This window comes from Chiloscyllium punctatum, chromosome 37 (genome assembly GCF_047496795.1).
Source record: "Chiloscyllium punctatum isolate Juve2018m chromosome 37, sChiPun1.3, whole genome shotgun sequence".
In the NCBI taxonomy this organism is placed as follows: Eukaryota; Metazoa; Chordata; class Chondrichthyes; order Orectolobiformes; family Hemiscylliidae; genus Chiloscyllium; species Chiloscyllium punctatum.
Window position 1 is genome coordinate 64,067,366 of NC_092775.1, and position 16,064 is coordinate 64,083,429.

At 38.9% G+C, this 16,064-nt stretch overlaps 1 protein-coding gene across 4 annotated transcripts in view; it reads right to left on the minus strand.

Moving 5' to 3' along the window:
- The window catches only part of LOC140463166 (solute carrier family 12 member 5-like), a 1,088,806-nt gene that overhangs the window by 37,135 nt on the left and 1,035,607 nt on the right, over nt 1-16,064 (minus strand). For all 4 annotated transcript variants that reach the window (XM_072556937.1, XM_072556936.1, XM_072556940.1 and 1 more), the window contains exons 15-17: nt 13,520-13,639; nt 4,213-4,317; nt 3,617-3,785 (exon numbers count right to left, since the gene is read on the minus strand). In XM_072556937.1, the coding sequence (XP_072413038.1) occupies nt 3,617-3,785; nt 4,213-4,317; nt 13,520-13,639 (394 nt within the window). The remainder of the gene's footprint in view (nt 1-3,616; nt 3,786-4,212; nt 4,318-13,519; nt 13,640-16,064) is intronic.

Consider the following 16,064-nt stretch of genomic DNA (forward strand, 5'->3'; position numbering starts at 1 on the left):
AAATTCAAACCATAACCCCTGGTTTGTCTCACTTTTACTCTATCTGCTAAGGGATGTGTTTATGGAACACTATCATTAAGTCAGGATAGTCTGTCAGGTTTTGGAGAGGATAAGTTAGCTGGTATTCTATTTTCTGTTCTTTGTGTTGCATTCTATAATTTTGTCAATAAATTCTGTTTGTTTAAAACTTGGCAGTTGGATCAGCTAATTCACTCTGGAAATATCCACTAGACACTTACTTTAAAACAAATATCAAAGTTACGGTCTGGGCTACCTGCTTAAAAATATTTTGAGGGATCTGGCCTGGTCCATAGCATTATAATAATATTGTGGTAAAACATTTCTAAATAGGGGGCTGTTCAATGTATTGCAATTAGGTATTTTGATGATGGATATTAAATGAGGATTCATCTGTGATTTCGTATATAGCAGCAGCCTCCGCAACTGGAGGGCACTGCAGTGACTGGACTGCATCATTAGCCCAGGAACTACATTTAATTTATCTGTGATAAATTCCCTTTGACCATTTGATTTTTGTTACAGTGTTCCTATGAGAGGCTATTGCTGGAGTAGGTTAGCTCAGTTGGCAAGATAGCTGGATTGCAATGTAAAGTAGTACTAACAGCATAGGTTCAATTCCTGCACCCTCACTAATGTGAAGGACTCTGCTTCTCAACCTTTCCCTTCACATCTACCATGGTGACTCTCAGATTAAACCACTACCAGTTGCTTTCTTTAATGAGTGAGTGGAATTATAATGACTTTATCCTTTCTTGTTAATTTAGTGTTCAAGAGTATATACGTGAAAACATTTTCAAAAGAATTTTTGAGTGCGTGTATATTAGATTACTTACGGTGTGGAAACAGGCCCTTCAGCCCGACACACATATATGGAACAGAGATCAACTGTCTGCCCTTCTTTTAATCAGATATCTTTAGACAGGGAGCATGCTGTTTGAGTTTCCCTGAAACTGGTAAGTGTTGCAGGTTGGAATACATAATGAGCTCTGGGAATGACATTTTTTAAAACAAGTTTCCAGCGAAGCTTTTATTTGAGTTAGTTTTTAATTTTGTTTACAGGTCCCCCTTAAGAGATTATTTATTTTATTTGCTCAAAAGGGTAACAGCTGCAGAATGAGAGGATGGTTGTAATTTTGGAGACCAATGATATATAATGAGAGTCTCTAAATAAAAGATTACAAGTGCGTAAGCTGACTTTAATCTTCTATCTTTCAGCATCTGCTTATCTGAGTTAAGAGTGATCTCATCAAATAAAAAATTCTATCTGTCTGACACATGGAATCATGATAACTTTTCTTCTGAAGCAATATCTCAGGAAAAAAAGAACAATCCATTTAAAAACATCTATAATCTATCTGCAGTAATTAGCCACTGGGCCTCTCCAAAGGCCACAGGGTGCTTTACCAGGAGAGCTCCACCTCAGTCTACAACCAGGCTGCCAGAATTTAGGGGGGAGACGACCCAAGATCCTCATTACTGATAGATTATAATGAAGATAGGAATTGGCTTGCTAGAGGGAAGGAAGAAATTGACATTCACTGCCCTGTCTTGATTTTTGCGGAATTGGGAAGGTGAAGTACCCTTTCCTTTCCACATTCCTGCTGGATGAAAGGTGCTCACTTGCACCTCGCAGTCTGCTCCTGGTGGTGGTGGTGGTGGTGGTGGTGGTAGGTTGTGGTGTAGTATTCAATTCTGTCCAAGTTTTCTACTGAAAAGTGTGTGAGTGTGAAGATAGAATTTGGGTATGGTGGCAATGCCACACATAGACAAATAGCCTACTAGCACTCACCATCTGTTCTCATGCCTGGGAGAATGATAATGCACATGACATCTAAGGATCATTCAATACACCATTCAGGTAGGCAACAACTCTTCAAGGCTCCCTTGACAGACCTTCTAAACCTGCTATAAGCATCTGGAGAATGATGACTGAGGCAATGTGCTAGCCAGGATAAGAGTCATAAAGATCATCTCAATAACAGAACCTGGGAGAAAAGACCAACTGAATTGTCTTTTCAACTTCTTTCTCCATCTGCCTATAACCTATTTTAGCTGTTGTTTGTCTGCAAGTCTGTGCATGCATAAATGGAGGTTTATAAGGTTTTAAGTAATTGTGTTATACACATGATGGTTTATAACTGTTTACCCGTAGCTAGAGTCAAATTACTTATAATAAATAGGAACTCTTGTTAAGTACAGGAACCTGGTCTGTGCTTTCTATTAACTTGGCTCTGAAAATCTGGTAAATTGGGAACTTTACATAAGTTATAAAATCTTTAACTTGTTTTACAACACTGGGAATAAAGGCCTTGGGTCTCAGCGTGCTCCTTCAGTGAGGTATAACATAGAATGAACGTAAGTACTTGTGCAGGGTGTATAAGGTTGATATCAAGCTATGAAATTATTTCAATTCCCAGTTCTTAAAAAATAGATGCTTGTGTCATGGTGAAGAAAATAAAAACTCAAGCTTGAAGTTATTTAAAATCTCAGGCACTAATTGTTTTAAAAATGCTTGCGTTTGAAAAAAAGTTGAAAAAAATTCTCTTCCAGCATTTGCACAAACTATTTGCTGACATTTCTGAAAAACTCCCATTGCGTTCTTAAAAATATGTGGCCACTTTCCATAACCTACAATAATTTCAGCAGGGAGTCCACTTTAATAACTCAAAAAGATTATTAAAGGATTAATTGTCTTTGGTATGTGGATATTACATAGTTTTTTGGTTTTTATAAGGATTAAATATTTTAAGGGATTTAAAAGCTTAGAATGGACTATGGTACGAGCTTTATTTTAAACTAATAGATATTCAGACCATTTTGAAAAATAAAATTTTTATTTTATGCGTATGCATGGTTGGCAGTATTTGTTACTCACCCATAGTTGTTCTTGAACTGAGTGGCTTGTAAGGTCACTTCCCCTACATGTCAATCATTGAGTTTCATACCTCATATTGGCTGCACCATATAAGGTCAACAGATTTCCTTCCTCAAAACACATTAGTGATCCCAATGGGTTTTTTTCCCCCCACAATTGAATATAGTTTATAGTCAAGCATCACTAGCACTAATCTTCAACTCTAGATTTTCTTAATTTAATTTCTTGAGCTATATTCCTGTGCATTAACCTAGGTAATTAAAATACCAGTCCAGTGACATTACCATGAAGCCACCATTACCCTATTATTTTTATCTCATCTCAACTGATTAAAACATCCTGCATTCATCAGCACATTTTGGAAACTTAACACACATTCTCAAACCAAGGGAATTTTTTTCTTTCAAAATACTATGGGTCAATATGTTACTCACATTATTTTGTACTAGTGTGTACTAGTCTGATAGGAACATTATGTTTTGTAATGGAATCTAAATATATAACATGGGCAAATGTCATTTCAGACTTTGGTAAACAACTTTTAAATTGCTTATACAAATATCATGGGATCTAGCTGCTAATTCTCAATGAATATAAATTGGAAATTCATTTCTAAGCAAGATTTATGAAAGACTATTCCTTAGTCTATCTGTCTCGATAATCAAGCTGATGTTCTGCAGAAAGATGTTAATGAGACAATGAAACTAGGTTATTGTTTACCTCTTCAGCCCGTTGAGCCTGTGTGTGATTCTCCAGGAAGCTGCCTTCCAACACTGTGCCCACAATAGTGAGCCCTTTCCCAGCCTTGAGTTGGCAAGTGAAAGTCAGAAGCTGTGGATGTTTGACATTCTGGTCTTGGTCCACCTTTACAAGTACCAGAAGCTGGGGCCTACAAGTAAATCAAATTATTTTGGTGAATTCAATAAAAGAACAGAACCAAACAGAACAATTTTGTGGTTAGAACATATGTTTTTCCAATAGCTGGAACTGAGTACTCAGTGTAATCCATTCCACAACACTTTGTTGGAGAAATAAAAGATTTATTAATGCATGGGGACCAACTATGCTTACACCCAAGGTAAACAAAATAGTCCATGATTCAATCACTTCAGTCAAGTAACACAACAAAATGCATATAGAACAAATGTTTTCCCGACAAACTGCATTATTCTGACCAGCTTACAAATTTAAAGATACCTTATGAATTCCATGTATGTCAAACCCTCACTGTTAATGGTTGACAGTTATCTGTTGAAGATGTTAACCCCCTAAAGTTTTGCTCAACAATGATATTCAAAGCTAAATTGGCTTCTAACCTCCAGTTCTTGGTGTGAGGAGGACCTTCTTCAAGCCTGAGCAGAGCATACCGGGCTGCACTGAGGGACAGACCACGGATTCCATCTCCCCATTCTTTTTCAGCTCTACAGAAAAGAAATAAGGATCAGCAAACCATTCTGCCACATACTTTCATTTGGCTAAATCACACACACCTAATGTATGGTCAACTATTACTTTCTGACTAGACAGTAGTGAGATGACAAAGTAAAGATGTCATATACTTTACGGCTGCTGTCTCACAAGAGAGAGATGAATTGTAGTGAGTTGAACCTAAGGGTCACCTCACCTCAGTTGATAGGTGAGGTTAAGAGGTGGAACCTTAATGGTGACCTCAGCTGGTGTGGGACTTGATCCAACTGCTGTTGAAATTGCTCTGTATCACAAACCAACTGAGCTAATGAACCCCCTACAGTATAATACACTGTGCACAATATATACATTGCTTAGGCTGTTCCTCTGTCAAGGAAAACAATCTGTATGGCAGGATCTGTCATTTGATTGTGATCTGCCAAGGTTAAATATCATAAGAGTTGATTTCATTGTTTTACTGATATTATTGTATCTGATGCATCAATCAAACAGGCAAAGTTATTCCGTTTTGATCCCGTTGCTGGTCTGTTTAGTTTTCATTGAATTACTGAAGCAGTTGCTTTGAACTCCTTTGGCTCAAATTTTATTCACACAATTTGTGACAACATGGCCCTTCATATCCACCTGTCAAAGTGGGGGATAACCCTGGTTCAATGAAAAGTGCCAGAGAGCACGCCAGGAATTGTAACAATGTCAATGAAGTGTCAACTGGTGAAACTATTTTCCTGTTCCTAAACAATGCATCATGTGATAGATACAGCTAAATGATCCCACAACTAATGGATCAGATTTAATTTCTGCAGCCCTGTTGCATCAAATCATGAATGGACTGGACATTAAACAACTCAATGGTGGAGGAGCCTCCACAAACATTCCCATCCTCAATGATGGGGTGTCAAGTGCATCAGTGCAAAAGAATTTTTGCAGGCTAAAGAACCTGCAGCAATGTTCAGCCAGAAGTGCTGAGTGGCTGATCCATCCCAACATCCTCCATAGGTTTCCACTATCTCAGATGCCAGTCTTCAGCCAGTTTGATATCAAAAACTGCCTTGAGAAACTGGATACTATAAAGGTTATGAGCCCAGTACATTCTACCAATAGTCCTGAAGACATGTGCTCCAGAACTTGCCACTTTCCAAGCCAACCTGTTCCAGTAGAGATTAAACTCTGGTAAGTAACTGAAAATGTGGAAAATTGTCCAGGATTATCCTCAATGCTAAAAGCAGGATGAATCCAATGCCAAAATATTCTGCTCCCTCTGTCAACACTTGCTCATCAGTAAAGAGATGAAAGAGATCACCCACAGAACTATCATGTTGAATTTGTTTAACTGTAAGCTGTTCAATCATGTCCACTTGTGTTTCATCAGAGTCACTCAACTCTTGAATTCATTACAGCCTTGGTTCAAACCTGGACAAAAAAAGTGAACTTCAGTGGTGAGGTGAAAGTGACCACCCTTGACATCAAGGCTACATTCAACCAAAAGTGTGGCATTGAGGATCCTTGGAAAAACTAGAGTCAAACGTGAATCAGTGGAAATGCTTTCTGCTAGTTGCATTCATACCTTAATGCAATATCCAATGGAATATCATTGTAGTTGTTGATGTCAGTAATCTCAGCTCCAGGACAACACTGCAGGACAAAATATTACCCTAGGCCCAAACATCTTCAGTTCTTTCATCAATGATCTTCTGTCCATCATAAGATCAGAAGTGGGGATGTTCACTGATATTTGTACAATGTTCAGCAGCATTCATGACTCCTCAGATACTGAAGTAGTCTGTGCCCAATTGCAGCAAGATCTGTACAATAACTAGGCTCGAGCTGATGAATGTCAAATAACATTTGCACTAACAGGCGGTAGCCAATGACCAACAGAGAAAACGTAACAATTGTACCGTGACATTCAATGGCATTTACCATTATTGAATACCATTACCACTGTCAACATCTTGAGGGTTACCATTGACCTGACACTAACTGGACTAACTATATAAATACTGTAGCTACGGAGCAAAAGGCTAAGAATACTGCAGCAGGTAACTCATCATGTCCCTCTGTAAAACTTGTTCATAATTTACATAGCACAAGTTGAGAGTATGAGGGGGTACTCTCCAATTGCCTGAATGAGTGCAGCTCCAACAATACTCAAGAAGCTTGATATCGTCCAGGACAAAACAATCAAATTGAATGGCACCACATCCATCAACTTGAACATTCATTGCCTCCACCACTGATACAATAAGGGAGGGGGATTTTAAACTATATGTCAATTGGTCAAACCAGCTTGGCCAGGGTAGCCTTGAGGAGGAACTCGTTGATTGTATCTACGATAGTTTTTTTGAACAGGATGTAATGGAACCAACGAGGGAGCAAGCTATCCTAGATCTAGTCCTGTGTAACAAGACAGGAATAATTAATGAACTCGTAGGAGCGATCATGGTATGGTTGAATTTAGAATACAGATAGAGAGTCTGAAGCTAAAATCCAATACCAGTGTGCTGTGCTTAAACAAGGAAGACTACAATAGAATGAGTGAGGACCTGGCTACAAAGAGTTTGTGGTGGGACAGTTGATGAGCAGTGAGGACTTTCAAAACAATTTTTTAAAGTGCTCAGCAAAGGTATATTCCAGTGAAAAGGAAGGACTGTAAGAAAAGGGATAATCTGCCTTGGGTGTCTAAGGAAATAAGGGAGGCTATCAAATTGAAAGAGAAGACATACAAAGTGGCTAAGAACAGCATGAAACACAAGACTGGGGAAAACTTTAAAGGTCACAGAAAGCCACAAAAGGAGCTATAAAGAAAAGTAAGATAGAACGTGAGAAAAAACTAGCACATAATATAAAGACAGATAGCAAACGTTTCTGTAAATATATAAAATGAAAAAAAGAGTGGCTTAAGTAAATATTGGTCTTTTAGAGGATGAGAAGGGACATTTAATTCTGGGGGGACATGATAAAATGGCCGAGGCATTGAACAGGTATTTTGTATCATCTTCACAGTGGAGGATACTAATAACATGCCAGTAAGTGACAAAGAGACGAAGGTAGGTGAGGACCTGGAAACAATAATTGTTATGGAAGAGAAAATGTTGGGCAAGCTAATGGAGCTAAGGATAGACAAGTCTCCTGACTCTGATGGAATGCATCGCAGGGTACCAAAGGAGATGGTGGGAGAAATAGCAAGTACACTGGTAGTAATTTTCCAAACTTCACTGGACTCTGGGGCAGTCCCAACAGATTGGAAAACAACAAATGTGATACCATTGTTTAAAAAGGGAGGTAGACAAATGATGGGAAATTATAGACTGGTTAGCTTAATATCTGTTGTGGGGAAAATGCTTGAGTCTATTAGCAAGGAAGAAATAGCATCTCGATAGAAATTGTCCCATTGGCTAGAAGCAGCATGGATTTATGAAAGGTAGGTCATGCTTAACTAATCTTTTGGAATTCTTCGAAGACATTACGAGCAAGGTGGACAATGGGAACCTGGTGGATGTAGTATACCTAGATTTCCATAAGACCTTCAACAAGGTGCTGCACAAGAGGCTGCTGCATAAGATAAAGGTGCATGGCATGATGGGTAAAGTATTAACATGGATAGAGGATTGGTTGACTAACAGGAAGTAAAGAGTGGGGATATATGAGTACTATTCTGGCTGGCAATCAGTGACTAGTGGTGTGCCTCAGCGGTCAGTGTTGGGACACCAATTATTCACAACTTATATAGATGATTTGGAGGGGAACATGTGTACGTGTCAAAGTTTGCAGGTGACACTAAGATCAGTGGCACTGCAAAGTGTGCAGAGGACTGTGAAACCTTGCAGAGAAACATAGATACTTTAAGTGAGTGGGCAAAGGTGGAATACAATGTTAATAAATGTGAAGTCATCCACTTTGGTAGGAGTAACAGTAAAAAGGATTATGACTTGAATGGTAAAAAGTTAGCATGCTGCTATGCAGAATGGATCTGGGAGTCCTTGTGCATGAATCACAGAAGGTTGGTCTGCAGGTACAATAAGTAATTAGGAAGGCAAATAGAATTTTATCCTTCATTGCTAAAGGGATTGAGTTTAAAAGTAGGGGGATTATGTTGCAGCTGTATAGGGTGCAGGTGAGGCCACACCTGGAGTATTGTGTGCTGTTTTGGCCTCCTTACTTGAGAAATCATGTACTGGCACTGGAGGAGGTTCACTAGGTTGATTCTGGAGTTGAGGGGGTTAGCGTATGAGGAGAGACTGAGTAGACAGGGGTTATATTCATTGATAAAGAGAGGATCGTATGGAAACATATAAAATTAAGGAAGAAATAAATAAGATAGAAGTAGAGAGGATATTTCCACTGGCAAGTAAAACTAGGATGAGAGGGCATATCCTCAAGATTAGAGGGAGCAGGTTTTTGAATGAATTGAGAAGAAACTTCTTCACCCAGAGGGTTGTAAATCTATGGAATTCCTTGTCCAGTGAAGTAGTTGATGCTTTTAAAGCTAAGATAGATTTTTTTTGAACAATAAAGGAATTAAGGTCTATGGTGAGAGAATCGGTAGGTGGAGTTGAGTCTATGAAAAGATCAGCCATGATCTTATTGCGTTGTGGGGCAGGCTTGAAGGGCCAGATGGCCTCTTCCTGTTCCTAGCTCTTATGTTCTAATGTTTTATGTACTCAGTAACAGCACCGTCTACTATGGAAGAGAGGCAATTCAGCAACTCACTAAGTTTCCTTAGACAGCACCTTTCAAACTTATGATTTCTACTGATGAGAAGAACAAGGGCAGGAGATACATGGTAAATTACCATCTGCAAATCCTACTCCAAGCCACTCGTCATATGGATTTGAAAATATACTGTTGTTCTTTCACTGTTATTGAGTCTAAATCCTGGAACTCCCTTCTTATAGCATTGTAGGAGCAGTTAACTGGTAGAGGTAAAATTCCCATCGTCTGACCCGACCACAGGGCTGCTGTCTCATTGGTAGTAAGAGAGAGAGAGACATATAGAGAGATAGTGAGAGAGGGAGAAAGAGAGAGGTGACTGGTAATGGTTTAACTTGAGGGTCACCACACTTCAAGCGAGGGGAGAGGTTGAAGGTAGATGTCCTTCATGGTAACATCAGCTGGTGCAGGAATTGGGCCTATGTTGTTTGAGTCACTCTGCAATTCAAACCAGCCATCCAGCCAACTGAGCTAAATGTCCCTTCGATGCATCTGTAGCAAATGAATGGTAGTATTTCAAGAAGGCAATTCACTAACACTTCCTCAAGAATAATATATGGGTGGGCAATAAATGTTGGGTACACCAGTGAAAAGTGCATTCCCTGAATGAATAAAACACAAATGACATTCAGAGCTATGGGATCTAAACTTGGATGTGACTAATGCAGAAAAGAATGCTATTAAGATTTGCTTAGCAATTAGGAATTAAAGCTGAAACACACTTAAAATGTGAAGCTTAATAAGTGAAGATTTAAACAATCTCCAAAAAATATGGTATAACTCATATTCATAGCCATTGTTTTGGTCATCTACAATTCATGGCACTTAGACAGAATCCATGGACCATTTTGTGAGTAGATGCAGAAAATGAACTCATTGCTTGAATTTTCAGATTGGAAGCTAGCAAACAGAATCACATCCACCACCCTGAAGGTTTTTCAGCAAAATTCGCTAGACAAACCCATGACTTACAGCATTAAAGAGCTACTGAAGGATAAAATAAAAGCAATGCTCATTGGTCAGCAAAGTTTATAGGTCCTAAGTAGAAACTTGGTGGTTAACACCAATCACTACAAACATCCAAACATAGCAAGACATGTGAAAGGTGTGTCTTTCTGCATGTTCGAAGGAGATGTCCAGTTTTCAATCAATTTTGCAAGTGCCATATAGCAGAAACGACCATTGACAGAGGCAGAACATGGGAGCAAAGGCTAATGCAGCTACAAAGAGTTGTGAACTGACCCAAATCAACCACACAAAAGGCATATCTTCAAACTATATTAAAGAATACTCCTGTATCCGATGGGATATATCTGTCGAGATCAACAAATCAGAAGGTAGTAATATCCACAACAAGACAAATGGTAAACACATACTTAACACTGTCAATCTCACAGGAAACATCAATGTCATTACACCAAGTGCAATGTTTTCAAAATCCAAAAACGCTAGTCAAAAACCATGGATTTAGTCAAACATGAAAGACACAATAGAGACTGCTGCAGACTATTTGAGAAACAGTGACAGGACTGAATATGAAAGAAGATGAGAAAACTTTAGTTATTTTTCTGAATTGATGGAGCTAAAATCTCAGCTGTCTGTTGGGAGAAGAAAAATGAAAGTTCATGAGGAAAAGTCTGAACAAATAGCCTATGATCAATCCAGAATTAAGGACCCCATTTCTGAGATGAGGAAGTGTTTAGGAGGTACCTTTTCTCAGCCCAGAAAAAGTGAATGAAGAGAAAAGAATGGAAGCAGGATTAGCCACAAATTTTACATCATCAATGCAAAGAAAAGATTTTTCAAAGAAGATTTGGAACAACTTACACATCAAATAGATTAGGCTTAGCAGGAGCAGCTACAGAAACATTGGCTGAGCTCAAAGCAATGCTGCAGAAAATGGCAGACACACACACACAAACACATGCTGTAAATCACTCATGAAATTAACTTTTCAAAACTAGATACCAGCAATGATGCTTATGAAAGAACTTAAGCAGGAGGTGCAGAAATCCAAACAATCATTCAATAGCATATACAAAATGTCCAGCCTTATCAGATACCAAAATGAAAACAAAGTTGGAAAGGCTACAGCAGTTATAAAGGAGAAAATATATTGCACCAACAGAAGATTAAAACCTTCATTGAATTAGAAGAGTGTGTGCTATGGAACCAGAATTTTGAAATTGAGCTGGATATTCTTAACGAACAAAATAGTAAATGCCAAGAACATTTGACAGTTTGCAGAATGAAATCATTCAGTTGCTAATCTGGAACAAAAACTGCCTGCAGTGCATCAGCATAAGCAAATTTCTGTGCTATATGACTCTATGATTTTGTCACTATAAAAACTTGACAACACAAACATGCTCATTGGTCAACATGAAAAGCAGACATTACCACTGATGACAGTGAAAGCTAATGTCATTTCCAAAGTCACCATCGTGAGATCTGGACATTTCAACTGATTTTTCATGCTGTATTAGATATGTGATAATATATAATGTAATATAATTTATTCTGAATTTTGAACTAGTGATATATGGGTTTTCTGTGAGTCTGAAAGTATTTCATGATTAACCTGTAAGCATTTCTGGAGACATAATAATTGTCATTTTTTTAAACAGTTGAAGAGAATGAGTTCAGGAGACAAAGGGGAATTTGTTTACATTAGAAGGTAATCAATGTATGTAGGAAGTAAACAGTTGTGCATTAGATTTTCATCTTAGAAAGCTGTTATTGTCAATAATTAAGTTTTCGTTTTGGAATAGTGGGAGTGACATATTTGTACCCCGACTTCAAAAGAGTTTACATTGCAGGTGTCCATGTGCCGTGTGTATATTATGCTGTGTGTTTTATTTGCAGCAAATGTTTCTGCATACTGCACACAAACTGAGATCAGTTTGCTCATATAAAGCATGCCTCATCACTTTTAATGTGGTTTACTGCGTTAAATAAATTACCCGCTAGAGTGAATCAAACCCTGAAGTGCAATTGATCATTAGACCATTATCATTAATATGAGGGAGAAAAGTTCAAAGGAGGTGTGAGGGGAAATTGTTTTACACAGAATGTATTAGGTGACTGGAAAGTGCTGCTGGGGTTGTGGTGGAGGCAGATACAATAGGGGCTTGTAAGGGGCCTTTTCTTGGACACATGAATCAGCAGGGAATGGAGGCTTATGGACCATGGGCAGGCAGAAAGGATTACTTTAAACTGGCATCACGCTTGGCACATCTTCGTGGGTTGAAGGGCCTGTTCCTGTGCTGTCCTGTTCTGTTCTATGTTCTGTGGCAGACTTGATGAAATATATATTATTGCTGGGATGCATTTCCTGTCATTAATGCTTTGACAATGTGTCCCTAATTCATAGTATTGCTATAAAGGAGATGGGGTATGGTGTGGGAACAGTGCCAAAGGGAGAAAGAAGGGCAGGGAGATTGGAGGTGGGCAAATTAAAGAAAATATTTCAAATTCTGCAGACTTAGCAGACAGTTTTCTTCATCTAGTGAGTGAGGTAATCCAGTATTTCATCTAGTGTGTCAACAGCAAAGGACCCCCCCTTCCACAAGATGGTATGGGTGAGGAGGGAAGGGTGCATGAGATGTAAAATTCATTCCTACGTAATTCAGAATATTAACACCAGATTGGAAAGGATCTCTAAGTAATTCAGACAAGAATTAATTTTGAATTTATATGCACCAGCAACATGATTAACTATATGAACGGACTTTACCCCATGTACTTTTTCTTGATAGAGAAGTGCCAGAATAGTTGACACAACAAATTTGTTCTTTACAGCAATACACTAGAATACTATTCTGGATTTTTACTGTAACACATGAGAAAACACAATGACGCCTTCAAACACCCAATTTTGTCAAAAAAAAATACACAGGACACAATATATAGAAAAGTTGTCTTGTACTAGTTTAATTTTTCAAGCACACAGCCACTTTTGCCATTAACCACCCAGGCCATCACCAGAATACAAAACTCTCAATTTTGTTTTTTCTCTGTCCTTTTTCTTGTCTTTCTCTTTCCTGGATTTTGTATATACCTGCTTCTAACCAAGCAATTCTGAAGCAGGATCTCAGCTTGACATGTTTGTCTACTTCTCTCTCTGCAGATACTAACTGATTTGATGAGTATTTTTCTAGAATTTTCAGTTTTCTTTGTTAAACTTTCAACATGTGCATCAATTTGCTTTTGAACTACAGGTCAAAGTGTCCACTACTCTCTCCTGCCAATCATAGATTAAAACTAGGCTCACAGTATCTCATGACTGGATTTGCACGAACATGGAAAAAACTTCTGAAGTCAATGCTGTGAGGTTAAGAAACAACAGTTGCAAATAGCAATTTTCAAAATTGACATAATTTGCATATGGTCTTTGAAATTGAAGGACGAGGAGATTATTTTTATACATTACAGCTCAGAGTTTCACTCAACAATAATTTATACAAAATAAATGCAGAGACTTACCCATTGAACTCAATGTATTTGTAGATAAGACCTGCAATGACCATGGCCACTATGGCATAGTACCAGGAACAAATAAACATCAGGGATAGGCACAGGCTCATTCCCAGGAATGACATAGTCCTGTGAAAAAAGTAAAAGCATATCACTGCTCCAGAAAAAGAATATTACAGACACAAGCACGTTTTTTTTTGAAACGCCACACTTGTGATGAATTTGTCAACTATTTAGTTTGCATTATTTATTATAATATAGAATGCCCTTAATAATAATGCACTTAAAAAAAGGCACTTCATTGACTGTAAATGCTTTAGGACATCTTGTGGTCATGACTGGTACTGCAGAATTTAAAGTTAATTCTTTGTTCATTTTTGCTCTGGGGTGCATTCTGCATAAGCGGAAATTTTGTGGATGCAGAGAGAATATACATTGAGATCAGTACCTCCTTGTGGGTTTTTTTTCATTCAATCGTGGTCATTCGCTGGGCTGGCACTTATTGCCTATCCCAAGTTGCCCTTGGGAAAGTGATGGTGAGCAGTCTTCTTGAACAGCAGCGATCCTTTTTCTTTAGATAGACCCTCAATGCTGTGACCGATGGAGTTACAGGATTTTAATCCAGTGACAGTGTAGGAATGGCAATATATTTGCAAGTCAGGATATTAGTAGTTCAGAGGGGAACATGCAAGTGTTGGTGTTCCTATGTAATTGCCACCCTTGTTTAGATTAGATTAGATTCACTACAATATGGAAACAGGCCCTTCAGCCCAACCAGTCCACACTGACCTTTAGAAGAGTAACCCACCCAGACCCATTTCCCTCTGACTGACCTAACACTATGGGTAATTTACCATGGCCAATTCACCTGACCCGCACATCTTTGGACTGTGGGAGGAAACCAGAGCACTCAGAGGAAACCCACGCAGACACGGGGAGAATGTGCAAACTCCACACAGACAGTCGCCCGAGACTGGAATCGAACCCGGGTCCCTGGCACTGTGAGGCAGCAGTGCTAACCACTGAGGACAGTCCCCGAGGAACTCCTGAAGAGATGTCCTGCTGCTGAGATCACTGACCTCCAACAATAAAAACTATCTTCCTTTGGGCCAAGTATGATTCCAATGAGCTGAGAGATTTTTCTTTGATTTCCATCAACTCTAAGTTTGTAGGGTTCCGTGATGCCACATTCAGTCAAATGTGGCCTTATCAAAGGCAGTCACTCATATATCATCGCTGAAGTTAAATTTTAATCTATGTGTTAGCCTAGTCTGTAATGAGGTCAGGAGCTAACTAGCCCTGGTTCATCCAAAACTGAGCATCATTGAGCAGGTCATCATGAAGCAAAGGCTGCTTGGCATCTCTATTGATCATCAATTTTATCACTTTACCTAGAGTAAGAGTAGATGATAGGACAGTAATTGGTTTTGTTGAATTTGTCCTGCTTTTTGGGTACATGATATATCTGGGTGATTTTCCATATTATTCGGTTGATGCCAGTGTTGTGGAATAGTTTGGCAAGTTCTGGAGTACAGTTGTTCAATACTGGTGCTGGAATGTTGTCAGGACCCATAGCCTTTGAAGTATCCCATGCCTTCTTATTAATTTCTTCATATCATATGGACTGAATTGAATTGGGATTGGCCTGTATGAAATTGGGGAGGAGGCTGAGATGGATCTTCAATATGGCACTTCTAGCTGAAGGTTGCTGCAAGTGTTCCAATCTGATCTTTTGCATTCATGTGCTAGGCTAATCCATCTAGGCTAATGAAGATGGGATATATGTGAAACCACCTCCTGCAGTAAGTTGTTTAATCATGTATCCTATTTATAACTGGATGTACCAAGACTGTAGAACTGAGGTCTGATGTGTTGGCTAAGGAATCATTTAGCTCTGTCAATAACTTGCTGCTTATACAACTTTGCATGCAAATAGTCCTGTGTGTGAATTCAACAGGTTAAATCCTCATTAATTTTTGGGTTGCCCTCCTTTACTCTTCATTGAACTACAATTAATCCAATAACTTGATGGCAATGGTTGAGTAGGGTCCATGAACTTGCAGAACTTGTCTGAACACAATGTGCTGCTGGTGGCACACAGAGCCTCATCTATGCCCAGTAATGAGTCATTAGATCTGTTCCAAGACCAGCCTACTTAAATGGTGGCAGTGCCACACAACACAGGCCTCTCTCAGAGGATAGTAGCCTCTTAATAATGGTAACAGTGAGCTGATATTCTGTCTGCAGGTGCAGAAGGGTTTGTCTTACTTTGGATTGAGCCCTCCACTATCACCTGATGAAGGAACGTCGCTCCGAAAGCCAGTGTGCTTCCATTTAAACCTGTTGGATTATAACCTGGTGTTGTGTGATTTTTAACTTTGTACACCCCAGTCCAACACCAGCATCTCCAAATCTTGTCTTACTTTCACTGTGATGATAGTGGATTCAATGACAATGCTGCTGGAGCAGGTATTTCACTTTTCTGTTGTTGGCACGTTGTTGTCAGAATCACCCAGGAAGCTATATCCTTAGCAGTCTATTGGTGTCTACAATA